Consider the following 13,846-nt stretch of genomic DNA (forward strand, 5'->3'; position numbering starts at 1 on the left):
GTTCTGCATCCGTGTCCCTGGGAGCCTCTGGACCTGACTGTGAGTCCCACCGGGGCCTGTAGACCTTCCCTGGGGCCGCATCCTGTCAGGTGACACCGTGGTGACCCTTCAGAGGCATACTTGGGAAGGGGTGGGGTGGGGTGGAGTGGGGCGAGGATCTGTCTACTTGCCCCAGCCAGGGGCCCTGCCCTCAGAAGTCCCTGTGCGGTTTATGGCTGGGTCTCACTTATGGTGCTTGTCCCTAAAGGAGTCAGTGTGAGAGCAGGGACCCAGGTGGCCTTTGAGATGCACACAGGGCTCTGCTGTCTGCAGGACCTGGTACAGCCAGACTCTCCACACACTCTAGGAGGGGCTCATATGCTCTCTGGGTTCAGAAGGGGAAACTGAGGCAAGGGGCCACACATTATCACTCGGCCCAGGACTAACTGCTCGGAGGTGGCCAAGTGGAGTCTGGCATTTCAGGTCCTTTCCTCTCTCTGGCTCCTGAGCTCCAGGAGGACCACCCCTCAGGTGGCACTTGAGCTCTGGGCCGCCATGCCTCGGGGGCCCCAGTCCTGGGGGTGCTGGAAACAGTAACAGTCTTAGATCAAGCCCAGCCTGCAGAGCAGAGGCCCTGACGAGGCCTAATCCAACTCCCCAAGGATGGAGGGTCAGGCCTCGGTCTTGGGGACCAAGCCTAATGGGGCCAGGGAGCTGGTAGAGTGCCTGCAGGGGATTGTGAAAGGTGTGTGGGCCTGGGGACAGCGTGGGTGCCTTGGGTGCAGCATGGGCATGGGTGCAATATGGGTGCCTGAGGGCAGCATGTGCCTGAAAGGCTGTAGCTTGGCTGTGTCTGTCTTCTGCAATGCAGCCAGCAGAGAGCGCTCACACCCTCTCTGGCTGTGTGAACCACCCAGAGACTGCAGGGCCAGGTGCTGAGGACTGGGGGCAGCAGAGGGCGCCAGCGTGGGCTGGCCTGTCCGGTGCTCTTTCAGCCGGGCTCTGGTGATGGCTCATAACCTCTTCCGGGGACCAGGCACTCTGGTGACCACTCAGGGCCACCAGGACACTGCTGCTGTCTGGAGAGCCTCGAGGCCCGCCTCTCGATGCTGACCCTCTGGGCCCATGGGTTTCTGCCAATGGCTGTAACTCTCCATGCCCCCCATGCTGTGACACCAACTCCATGGGGTCCCAGCACACCCTGGGGCAAGACTGGAGCCCTATTTTTCTCAAACCCCCCCCCCCCATACCTCGTCCCTGCACTGGCCCTGAGTGAAGTATGTGTCCAGCCCTCCACTGGGCACTGGGGGTCCCTCAGGACCATCTCCAGGGACAATGTTCCTTCCAAAGGCATTGGGAGCTCTGTGTCCCTGGCCTTGTGGGGGCTGGCAGGCCGGTGAGGGGCTCAGAAGTAGGGGTGGGCCGAGGCCCAGGCCCAGGTCCAGTGGCCAGTGAGCCCCAAGGCTGGGCTCAGCTGGACATGCTCAGCTCTGCCTCCTGGGCCCTGGCGGCCAATCAGCTTCACAGCCACAGGGGAGGGCGCCAAGGAGGGTCAGGGGAAAAGGAGGGTAGGATGACAGATCCAGGGTGACCTGGGGTAACTATCTCAGTGGCACCAGGATGACCGGCCCTGGTCCCCACTGTCCCTTCACCGAAGACCCTGCCTGGGCATCTGCAGGATGGCCAAAATGCCACCTTTCCTGCCCAGCAGATTGGGGGCCTCCCTTCACCTGGCCCCTAACAGTCAGAGCCTTCCCCCTGTCCACAGTCCCCTGGTGGTGGTGGTGGTGAGGGTGCCTCTGGGTGCAGGGAGGGACCTAAGGAAGGTACAGGCCATGCCCCTCCCCAATGCCCCCAGGCAGGTCACGGGGGAGAGGCTGGGCATCGTTTACCCACATCGCAGACCTCGGGCACCAAGGTGGACACAGGTTGGGACGGAACAACTGAGGAACAGCCTATGGGGAAGGTCCCTGCGTCGGTGAGACTCCTTGCCTCCTCACCACACCTGCCCCTGCCCCCGCCCCAGCACCTTCGGCACCTGGGCGAGGCCAGCCTGCGGCTACTCACCTGGCTGGGTCAGCACAGCTCGCACACGATGCTTTGTGGGCAGCTCCAAAAGAATGCATTTGGAGAGACTGGTTTAGGGGCCGAGGCCCAGCCCAGCTTAAAGAGGATTCGCACCCTGAGGCTGACAGCCTCCCGGTCCACGTGTTACACACGAGTGTGGGTGTGTCCCATGGCGGGGTCTGTGTCCCCGCTGCAGTCCCAGCACCCCCACCTTCGCCCTGGCTGATCCCCCTGTCCTCCCTGCACCCATTTTACCTCACATCCTGGTCTTCATAGGGTTTGGGGCCTTCTGGTGCTGACCCGTCCTGTATGGTCCTCCAGGTAACCCTGGGCAGGCGCCCTCCTCCCAGGCACCCTCCCGCTCTGCCTTTGGGGGCCTCCCCTGTGCTCTGCGGGAGAAGAGACTCCTGGAGGGCAGGCGGGAGGTTCCCTGGCCGCCCATCCCGTCCCTCCGTCCGTGCGCCCGCCTCCATGTCTCCCCAGGTGGAGATTCTACTTTTCTGCAGTGGGCAGCTTTTATAATACTCCATTTCATCAAAATGTAAACTTTGCTTTTTTATTTCATTTCTTTTTAAAATATATTTTTTAATGGATTTCAGAGAGGAAGGGAGAGGGAGAGAGAGATAGAAACATCAGCGATAAGAGAGAATCCTGGATCCGCTGCTCCCCTGCACGCCCCCTACCAGGGACTGAGCCCACAGCCCAGGACTGTGCCCTGACCGGGAACTGAACCGTGATCTCCTGGTCTATAGGTCATGCTCAACCACTGAGCCACACCAGCCAGGCAACGTGTATGATTTTTGTTTAAAACTGGCAGCGCAGGCTGAAACCGGTTTGGCTCGGTGGTGGAGCGTCGGTCTGCGGACTGGGGGGTCCCGGGTTCGATTCCGGTCGGGGGCGTGTGCATTGGTTGCGGGCACATCCCCGGTGGGGGGTGTGCAGGAGGCGGCTGGTCGATGTTTCTCTCTCATCGATGTTTCTGGCTCTCTGGCTCTCTCCTTTCCTCTCTGTAGAATATCAATGGAATATATTTTTAAAACAAACAAACAACAACAACAACAACAAAAAACAGGCAGCGCAGGACAAAGCCATCGCCTTCCAGAAGAGCTGGAAGCTGCGAGGCCCTGTGGGGCAGGGCGGGCGGGCGGACGGGGCCGGCAGAGGGCGCCCCTGCAGGAGCTGAACCCAGGACACCGGCCTCATTCTGCTTCTCAGCAGTTCTCCTTCCTTCCTGTGGCCAAACAGCTCCCACTTCCCAGCACGCTGGGCTCTGCGCGTGGTCCCACGGCCAGCGAAGGCCCTGCCACTCGGCTGGGCTGGCCGCGGCTGGTGCTGGCAGGCCCTCCCTGTGCCTGAGCAGAGGGCTGTCACCATGTCATGTTTCAATTAAGGAATCTGACAGGCAGTATGGTTCCTGCCTCTGCTGTGGGTGGTCATTAGCCTTGCAGACCCAGGGGACAGCTCTTCGGCTCCTGGCCTCCGCAGGGGCTGCAGTCCTGACAGGAGGCCCCTGGGAGATGCAGAGGGGAACGCCTCCCTCTGGTCCCAACCACCAGCCTCCCCCAGCTCCTCCCAGCTGCCCCTCCCCAGCCCAGAACACCCCGGGGCTTCCCCAGGGGCAGGGGCAGGGGCAGTCTCTCATCTCAGCATTCCTGAACCCTAAGATCCACCTGTTAGCACAGGCCAGCCGGGGACAGGGCCCCACAGAACCGGCTTTTCCAGCCGCCCCACATCCGAGGCCTCGCCCAGGGGTGTGGGGGAAGAAGGTGGGGCCCCCAGGAGAAGAGAAGGCTTCTCCCGGTGGAGGTTCTTGCCTGAGTCTGTGGAAGGGCCGGAGCCTCAGCATAGGTGCCAGTCCCTCTGGTGCCCTGGGTCTCAGGTGGTCCGGGAGGAGGGGGTGGAAAGGAGGGACGGACACAGAGACCACAGGCTCTGTCCCCCCGTGTGCTCCTGCCCTGTGTTCCCCAGCTTAACCAGGCACACTCACTCACTCACTCACTCACTGACTCCATGACCACACCCCCTCCATCTCCCCCACTCCCACTCTCCACCCACCCAGGCCCTCCCTCCCACCCTAGGAGGTAGGGCCCAGCTCAGTTCCCTCAGCACCCTCTGGGTGCCCCCTGCTGTCCGAGGGCCCCTCGCTCACAGCGCTGCCAGACAGCACTCTGCAGACAGGGACCTCCACAGCCCAGGGCCCCAGCCCCAGGCCAGCTGGCACGCCCAGGACCCAGGCTGACCGGCTGCTTCACACCCCAAGCCCCACGGAGGAAGGCCCCTCCTCAGGGCTCTGGGGGTGGGAACTCCCTGTGACTCTCCCCAGGACCCCGCCCCACCCACTGGTCCCCTCCCCAGAGGCTCCTCAGCCCATCTTCCCACAGGGGCCTCCCTGCCTGCTGGCTCCTGTGACCACGACTGGCCAGCGCCCAGGACCTGGGAGAGCCGCAGAGGCTTGGCTCCTGGAGGCTCCGGACCCAACGTGGGTCCTCCCCTGGCCTCAGGCTCCTCCTCTCTGCCTCCCCTGCCCCCCCCTTCGGCACTGCCTCCCGCCCCTCCTTCCCCTCCCCTGCCCCCCAGCTCCTCCCTGCACTTCCTCTGCACCCCTCCAGCCTGCCTGTCTCTCTCCCTATGAGTCAGCAGGGAGCTCAGGCCACTCCAGCCTGCCTCCCCAGGCCTCCGTATTTCCAGAATGCTCTGCGTCCCAGGCTTTCTCAGCATTTGGCCAAGTGTGGGGCCCTGCCCACCCCCACCCGCACTCCCACCCGCACCCCAGCCAGCCTCCTTCCTGGGGAAGCCAGAGAGCTGACCCTGGGGTCCCACCTCCCCTGCCTGCCTTGCCCCCAGGCTGGCCAGGATCCCCACTTGTGAGTCCATTCCAGGGGGGGCTGGGTGGCAGGAAGGGTGGCAGTGAGAGGAGGGGAAGCCCCCCTCCCCCCACAAACCCCTCCACTCCTGCTGGGAGTCCCAGGCCCTGCCCCTGTGGAAGGAGGGAACGCATGGCTGCCTGGAGCTGTGGGCAGTCTGTCCCCTTGGAGGCCTGGTCAGCCGGACCAGTCACAGCAGCTTATCTAGCATCTCCACCTGGGCCTTGGGGGGGGGGGGGGCGCTGCTAGACCCTCCGGCCACACCTCCCAGCACCTCCCAGGGCCCATCCTCGGCGGCCACACCCCGCCCTGGGCCCCCTGGGCTCCGGCAGCTCCAGCAGCGGCAGCCGCCCCGCCCCCAGGCCTGCAGCAGCGAGGCCCCCTCCCCCGCCGCTTGGCCACCAGGCCCAGCTCCCTCCCTCCGCCCCGGTGGAGGCTCTGCCGGTGAGGTCACCACCGCCCTATGCCTTCTCCTCAGCGTGGGGTTGCCATCTTGTGTGTCTTTATCCGAGGTCACTTACAGGAGAAAGCGCGCTTGTTTGAATGGTAACTTCAAAGTCTGCGAGCTGGAGTTCTTTTATTGGCCTCCAGGGCAGGCATGTGCCAACAGCAAAGGCGGGAGCCGGACACGGGCCCGCGAGCATCTCCTCCAGGGCTGGCTGGTCCCCAGGCTGCTGCTGGCTCCACATGGGAGGGAGGGAGGGAGGGAGGGAGGGAGGGAGGGAGGGAGGGAGGGAGGAAGGGAGGGAGGGGAGGCTTGGGGGTGCTCACTGCCTCCAGGTTCCCAGGCAACCTGAGACTGCCCTGCCTTGGGCTGCATGGCCCTTCAGGAGAGACAACGGGCTCCCTACAAGCAATGCGGCCCCTCTGCCGGGGCCCCAGAGGGAGGCAGGCCGGGGGCTGCTGAGCCGCCACGGATGCTCCCAGGACTGGGAAGGACATGCGCTGAGGATGTCCTTGTGCCTCAGGGAAGCCAGGCACCCCCACGACCCGCCTGGGTCCAGGCCTGCCTGAGCCTGTGGCCTCGTCAGGAGCAGGGGCCGGGGGAGGGGCCACCAGAGCTCCCTCCGGGGTCTCCCAGCCGAGCCCTGAGCACCCACAGACCACAGAGCAGGCCCGGGGGGCAGGTCGCTCCCGTCTCTCCTCGCTGGGTCTCGAGCTTCCGGGCAGTGAGGGCCCCTTCAGCCGCCCAGTAATTTACACGCAGGTGGTGGGGAGGCGGCGGAGGGGCGGAGGGGGTCTCCAGGGTGACCTGCACCCCCACCCAGCCACAGCTCAGCTGGTGACCCCACCGTGACCCAGAGCACTTCATCTCCCTGGTCTGCAGGACAAGAGCCAGGAAGTGTTTGGATGGGAGCCCGCTCCTCCTCAGCCAGGTCCCCCACGGGGTCAGGGGTCACCGAGACGCCCGCTCCTGCTTCGCCGGGGTAGGCTGGGCAGGGACAGGGAGGTTCACAGGAAGCTGTGGCAGTGGGCTTCAAGGACACCCCGGCGGCTCCCCCTCTGGCCCAGGCCTGCCTGCCCCGTGACCGCTGCAGGCTGCCCCCGGTTGTTTGCCATCCGGAGTTTGCAGGAAGGCTCAGGCCCTCTGCCAGGGGCGGGCGGGGAGCGGTGAGCCAGCCTTGCAGTGACTGACACTGTAGGATTGGTGCTGGGACCGCCCATGCTGAACTCCCAAGCATGAGGAGACACCCCCACCCCCAACCCCTATCCCCTCCCCCCCACCCCCACCCTCCCACACACAAAGACCCCCTACAGACACACACCACTGGCACATCCCCCTCTGCCACGCAGGCACAGACAGCGACGCACACCTTCCCCCGGGTGTCTCCTGCCCGCGCCAGCTACAGCCCCACCCCACCCCCCCCACACACAGGCTGCTGGCAGCTGGCTGGGTTTCCTAGGAAACGCCTCCACCATCCTGGCATTGGAGTCTCAGGGGCCTCCGGCCGGACTCAGGCTGCAGGTGGGCACAGCTGGATGCGGAGGTGCCTGGAGCGCCGAGGGGGCCAGCATCGGGGGACGGGACAGGTCAGCGGTGCCCCTTCCTGAGGTGCCTGCTGTCCTGGAGTCAGAGCTGAGAGAGGAGAGGACGGGGGTGGGGCTGGAGTCCTGTTCGCCCGCCTGGCACAAGGGTGGGGACAGGGACTTCGGGGACAAGACCTGAGCCCCTGCGAGGGCCACATGAGGGACCACTTCCAAGACCCTGCGTTGGCAGCCAGTCCCCTCTGCCCCAAGCACCCTTGGGTGTGGATCCAGGTGTCCCCATGCCGATGAGGCCGGGCAGGGCCTGGAGGGTGAGAGAGGCCAGGCCGTGCCCTGAAGGTGCAGAGGGAAGCCTTGGTTTTCGCCTTTCAGACCCCGGCTGCAGGGGTGAAGGCGCGTGCTCTGCCTGGGAGCGCCTGCAGGGCTGCCGCGCCTGCCGCTGCACACTCGGGGCCTCCGGGCGGGCTGTGGGCCTAGGTCCGAGCCCTCTGCCTTCATCATTCTCCATCCAAGTGCCAGAGGCCAGCCTGGAGCAAAGTAATCCTCCGAATCGTTGCCCCCGATGCCCGACACGGTGTTGGACCAAGCCGTCTGGGCAGCGGCTCAGGGCTGCAGAGGGGCTTCTGCGTAGAATCCGTGTGGCTCCCTGCCCCTCTATGAGGCGGGCTGGCCTGGAGACCCTGTGTCCCACTTGGAGGAGGAGCCCCGGGAGCACTGGGTGCCTGCTGTGAGCTCAGGGACCCAGGGACAGGGAGGGCATCTGTGGGCCTGGAGGAAGGAGGTCAGAACAAATGGGGCAGAAAATGGGATGAGTGCACCAGGCAGGGGAGGGGGGCCAGAGGCTGGGCACAGCGCCTGTAGGGAGAGGGGGACTGGGGGGGAGAGAGGGGTTCCCAGAGGGGCCAGGCCCAACCCACACGTGCCCTGCACACTTGTCAGGCACAGCACTATGCACGCCGCACCAAGCGCTCCAAGCTGCACGGGAGTGGGGAGGAGCCCCCCATCACCCTCCATGACTTCGAGGCGTCATGAGCTGCACTGCCAGCTGCACACCCTGGGCATGGGGAGCTGGCCGCCGGCAGCTCTGTCTGCAGCCTCGCCCTGCTCTCAGGGTCACAGGGAGTGGCCGGAATGCCAGCCCGGTGCCGCGGCGAGGATGGGCACTCACCCCGCTCACACGCTTCCTGCCGCTGAGAAGTGCGTTCGCCGAGGCGGGCCGAGCGCGCAGAGTGTGTGAGAGCCGCCCGGCTGCGGGTGCCGGGGAGGGTGCCACAGCACCTTCGGCTTGGGAACCCCACTTTCTACTCCTATTGGTTCGCTCTTCCGACTCCCCGGCTTCCGGCCTGTTGCCTAGAACGGGGGTTCCTTCCCAGGGCGGCTGGGAACCTGCCCGGAAACGAGGGTCCCTTTCAGAGAGAAGCTGACGGCTCAGGGCCCGCGGCATGTCCTCCCGCTGGCGGCACAGGTGGCACAGCTCCTGTGCCACCGGGGACTCCCCAGACTTCCCCTCGCCCAGCCTCCGACCACTGCCCCCTCACACATCTGCTTCGTGACATTTGGATAATTATTCCAAAATAACCGGTGTCCTCCGCAGGCCCCCATGGCTTTGCTCACTGAGAGCATCAGGGAGCGGCGTCCGGGGTGTCCGGGCCGTGACGCTCAGCCTGCGATGCCGAGGCGGCGCGACCTGTCATTGTGCATTTGTCGAAACCCACAGAACGGACGACAACAAGAAGGGGGCACCCGAGGCAGCCGTGGGCGCTGATGAGTGAGGACGCAGCAGCCCGGGCTCACGGACAGCAGCGCACGCTGCAGGCAGAGCAGGGGCACTGCCCACCAGGGCAGGGAAGTCGGCGGCCTCCCAGCTCCCCTGCTCTAAAATAGAAAGCCTATTAATTTTTTAAAGTGTATTAATCACTTTTAAAATAGCCCCAGGCTGCCCTAACCGGTTTGGCTCAGTGGATAGAGCGTCGGCCTGCGGACTGAAGGGTTCCGGGTTCGATTCTGGTCAAGGGCATGTACCTTGGTGGCGGGCACATCCCCAGTGGGGGTGTGCAAGAGGCAGCTGATCGATGATTCTCTCTCATCGATGTTTCTAACTCTCTAACCCCCTCCCTTCCTCTCTGTAAAAAATCAATAAAATATATATATTAAAAAAAAAAAAATAGCCGAAGCCTGTTTGGCTCAGTGATAGAGCGTCGGTCTGCCTTCTGAAAGGTCCCGGGTTTGATTCCGGTCAAGAGCATGTTCATTGGTTGCGGGCACATCCCCAGTGGGGGTGTGCAAGAGGCAGCTGATCGATGTTTCTCTCTCATTGACGTTTCTAGCTCTCTCTCTCCCTTCCTCCTCTCTGTGAAATATCAATAATATATATATATATGTATATACACACGTATGTATATATGTGTATATACATGTACGTATGTGTGTGTATGTATATCTATATATATATATATATACATATATATATATACATATGTAAAATAGCCCCAGACTGCCAAAGGGGCCCTGAAGGACAGCAGGACTTGGGGACAGTGGTCCTAGCTTAGGCCTCACTGCTTAGGCCACGGGAGCGGATGTGCTGGGCCTCTGCAGGCCACCCAGTCAAGGGCCCTCTCAGCCGAGGTGGGAGTGGGGCGGGGGCGGGGGCGGGGTGGCAGGGAAGTGAGAGGCAGCAGGACCAGCGGCCTGGAGCCAGCGGCCTGCTCTTCCGCCTGGTTCCCTGTCAGTCAGAGGCCCGAGGGCCTCCCCCTCCGATTTCTGATCGGAGGTGAGAAGGCCGATCTTGGCACCAGGCAGGGCTAAAAATACATCGGCCAGGGCTGCCAGGACACCTCCTCCGCGGGCTGGGCGGGGAGGGAGGCCGGCCTTGGTGACAGCGTCACCGTCACCGAGCCAGGGCCCAGCCCGGCCACACAGGCTGGCACGCCTTCCTCCCCCAAGCCTGTCCCAGGGAGGAGGCTTCCCACACTTCCCACACCGCTGTGCTGGGCCCTCTCTGGAGGGGCAGCTGGGCAGGGGAAGGGGCAGAGTGCCATGTCACCATGGGCACCCAGATGTCACCCAGGAAGGGGGGCACCAGCCCAGGTATGGGGTCTCACTCACCTCCCAGGTCGCGGGATGAATGACGACCACACAGCCAAGCAGGGTGTGAGCGCCATGAAATCAAACGGACGTGAAAACATGATTAATTTGCTGCCTAAAGAAACAGTCACAATGCCTTAAACACACACAAAGCTGCCTTCCCTTCTAATTAGAACTGCTGTCTGTCCCAGCACACCCAGGGGCCAGCCGCCCTGGCTGGGTGGGGGTGGGGCCGGAGACCTGGCCAGCTCCAGCGGGAGCAGCCAGGACTCGGCTCCGTCCAGCCCCTCACGCGGGCTGAAAGGGCTTCAGCGAGGGCAGCCCTGAGGGATGCGCCCCATCCTGGGCACCGGAGCTGGGGTGGCTGTGGGCACGGGGAGGACCCAGGCCCAGAGCAGGAGGGCACCAATCCCAGGGACTGGACAGCCAAGAGACCAGGAGCCTACAGGCCTGAGGGTCATTTCGGGGCCGGGCTTCAGCTGCTGGACCTCAGCTGGGCCTCAGGAGGGGGTGGCTCAGGGCAGGGCCTCGCCCAGCTCTGGAGCTGGGGGTGATGATGCAGAATCCCAGCCTCCTGTCCTTGCAAGGTCTCTATCCTTGGGAACCTGAGCCGAGGTCACTCCATCGAAGACAGGTTTCTCCAGGAGGCAATGCCCAGCGTACGAAGGACACCCTGTGTCTCTGCCTCGTCCTCCCCCCGGCCCAGGCCACACCCGTGGGGCAGCCACTTCTCCCCTCAAGGCGGGTACCGGCACTCGGAGGCCAGGCCACCTGCCCCCATCGGGCCCTGGCTCTGCTGAGACCACAGGCAGGGGCTGGAAGGCGGCTCCCCAGGGAGGGACCCAGAGGAAACAGGAGGTGAGGGTCCCCCTGGGAGAAGCCACAGCAGAACTGACCCGTTGGCAGAGACGCTGCCCCACTGGGGGCATCGGTGCCACCCAGAGGGCCCCAGGGAGCTGAGCCCACTGCCTCCAAGAGCAGCCGCGCTGGGGACAGGTGTCCCTCTCTGGGGGGGGCAGACCTCAACACAGGCAGGGTCCCTCCCACCGGGCGGCCGAGCTTGGGGGACACAGGTGTCAGCAGACACAGAGCTCCCTCTGTTCTCGAAAACACTGAACAAAGAAACAGCAACACTCATTTTTTCTTCCTTTCTTATTTCTTTTTGGTCTTTAAAGTGACAAAGGGGGAAAGGAGCACACTCTTGCAAACAGCAGAGCCACGTTTTGTCCTTTCGGCGGTCAAGTCTGCTATCCAAGTGACGGCCCTCATCCCTCACGTACGGTACCTCCTGGCACCCTGAGAGCGGGGCCCGGGAGCCTGTGCTGGGCGCCGGGGGGCACCCAAGCTCCGGGTCAGTGGGAGGGAGAGTGGGTGTCCGCCCCGCTAGTGCACAGAGGCCCTGTGAGGGCCGGAAGGTCCCACATGTGCAATCGGTGTCCTGGAGCCTGCAGGGCGGCCCTGAGCCCACAGCCCTGCAGGGAGGGGGGAGGCCGCGGGGGTGAGGGGGCCTAGACTCCCGCTGCTCCAGGCCAGAAAAGCCCACGCCGGAGTGAGGAGAATAAATACATTCAGCCGGCGGGACACGGTGCTCCTGTGGTTCTGTCCCGACGGCCAGACACACCTGCTCCTCCCAGGAAGCCCGGCGCCGGCTGCCCGCCGCGGGCCTGGTGTGGTCCTGCACGCAGCCGGCCAGAAGGCACGCGGGGCCCTCGGATGGAATGGGGGGCATGGAGGGCACTCCCGAAGTTGAAAGCTCCAGAACGGCCATGCCCTCATCGTCGGTGACCTTGTGAGAAGCAGAAAGGGGAAGGTTACCAGGGGCCAACTACCGGGTATAGGTCCCTTGGGGTCCAAGCACCAGGCCTGAGCGTCTACTGGGCATCTTCTCGGCCTCTCCCCAGCCCCCCGGCTCCCACGGGCCTCACCGTTTCGGAGTCCTGCCTCCTTGGGTGCCCTGCTGCTCCTGTCCTGGGCAGGGACTCGAGCCTCTCTCACTCCCAGGGCCCCCAAACCGTCCGAGGGAAGATGCAGGCTGCTGAGGCCTTGAGGGCCGGACCTCAGGACTCGCCCTAAAGCCTACAGCACCCGCCACACACACACACACACACACACACACACACACACACAGTGCTGGGGAACACTGCTGTTCTCGGTCCTTCCGGCTGCTCGTGGCCGGGGTTTGGGGAGCTAATGGCTGTGCACTTGGCCCTGATTCATGGCTCAGAAGGACCCCAGTGTGTGACTGTCAGGGGACTGTGACTGGCATGTCCTATAGTGTCTCTCCCCCAAGCCCAGGCCCCACCCTCAGGCCCCACCCTCCTGGCCTGGGGAAACTCCCGCAAATAGAAAAGCCTTCAACCTGCTTTTCACTGTGTCCCCACCTCCCATCTGGCCGCTGGCCTCCGGAAGGCCATCCCAGAGCGGGCAGACCTGCCACAGGGACAGGCAGGCACTCACCCAGCTGTCTCAGGCCCTACCCCTCCCCTCCCCACCCCCACATCCCTGTCCCCACCCGAAAAGCAGCCTGGCCTGCAGAGAGGGAAAAGCATTCCCCACCCCCACCAGCCAGCGGGGGAGGAGGCATGGCAGGTCTGCAGTGCCATATGTGGCCCAGGAGGTGCCGGAGGGACGAGGGACAGGGGCCCAGGAAACAGGAAAGAGGGGGAGGGAGGCCAGGCCAGAGCAGCCGGGAGTCCACAGGGTCAGGCTCCAGGAACAGGAGGGGCCCCAGATCCCGCTGCCCCGCCCCCCAGGGGAGGAGTCTCCCCGCCCATCCTGGCCGCTTCCCTGGCACCAGAGGCAGAAGTGATCTGTGCAGGGCCCTGGCCCGGCCGGCCCCAAGATGATGACGGCACTGACTGTCCTGAGGCCTCATGCAGGGCAGACGCCCGTCCAGCCTGGGGGAGGGCCCTGCGTGTGAGTGAAAGAGGGTGACAGTGTGTGTGTGTGTGTGTGTGTGTGTGTGTGTGTGCCTGTTGGGGGCACGACGGCCACTCTGTCTGGCCTGTCCCAGGGCCCGGGCCAAGGCCTCGGGCAGGTGAGGAGCCAGGAGACAATCATGAAAGTCCGGCCAGTGCGGCTCAGCAGTTGAGCGACCTAGGAACCAGGAGGTCACAGGTGGATTCCCGGTCAGGGCACAGGCCAGGCTTTCGGACCCCATCCCCAGTGTGGGGAGTGCAGGAGGCAGCCCATGCATGCATTGATGTTTCTGTCTCTCTCTCCCTCTCCCTTCCTCTCAGAAATCAATAAAAAGGAAAAGGATCATGAGAGATAACAAAGCAGCCTTCAGCCACTCTGCTTTGGAGAAGTTTGTTAGCACGGTGATCATAGACTGACACAAATACCTCACGTGTCTGCCGACATGAGAGAGTTCAGTTTCTCTTAGAGGGCTGGGGACAAACAAGGGATAAAAACATAACAACTGTCCTAGTCAGTGTGGCTCAGTGGATAGAGTGTGGGTCTGTGGACCAAAGGGTCCTGGGTTCGATTCTGGTCAACAGTGTGTACCGTGGTTGCTGGCTCCTCCCAAGCCCAGACTCTGGTCAGGACTCGTGTGGGAGGCAACCAATCGATGTGTTTCTCTCACATCAGTGTTTCTCTGTTTTTCCCTCTCTCTTCCACTCTCCCTAAAAATCAATGGAAAAATATCCTCTGGTATATATATATATATACACTAATAAAAGAGAAAGATGCAAATTGACCATACCTTTGCAATGCCTCTAGCCAATCAGGAGTATGCAAATTAACCCACTTGCATACACAGGTGCTGAGAGGCTGGGTGCAGGATGCTTGCACCATCACCATGGCGACGATGCAGGTGTTCCACACCATCCCAGCCGCTCCAGGCCTCTGGGCAGCATGGGAAG

At 63.4% G+C, this 13,846-nt stretch overlaps 1 protein-coding gene across 5 annotated transcripts in view; it reads right to left on the reverse strand.

Moving 5' to 3' along the window:
* The window catches only part of PWWP2B (PWWP domain containing 2B), a 32,824-nt gene that overhangs the window by 3,417 nt on the left and 15,561 nt on the right, over nt 1-13,846 (reverse strand). For 4 of the 5 annotated variants that reach the window (XM_045582165.1, XM_036439280.2, XM_036439282.2 and 1 more), the window contains one exon: nt 11,128-11,766. The exons of the other annotated variant lie outside the window; for it this stretch is intronic. Coding sequence is in view for 1 of the 4 variants with exons in the window: in XM_036439282.2 (XP_036295175.1) it covers nt 11,753-11,766 (14 nt within the window). In the remaining 3 variants the exon portion in view is untranslated. Of the gene's footprint in view, nt 1-11,127; nt 11,767-13,846 lie in introns of those variants that run through there. 5 annotated transcript variants of the gene reach the window in all.

Source organism: Pipistrellus kuhlii, unplaced genomic scaffold, assembly GCF_014108245.1.
Source record: "Pipistrellus kuhlii isolate mPipKuh1 unplaced genomic scaffold, mPipKuh1.p scaffold_m20_p_15, whole genome shotgun sequence".
NCBI lineage: Eukaryota > Metazoa > Chordata > Mammalia > Chiroptera > Vespertilionidae > Pipistrellus > Pipistrellus kuhlii.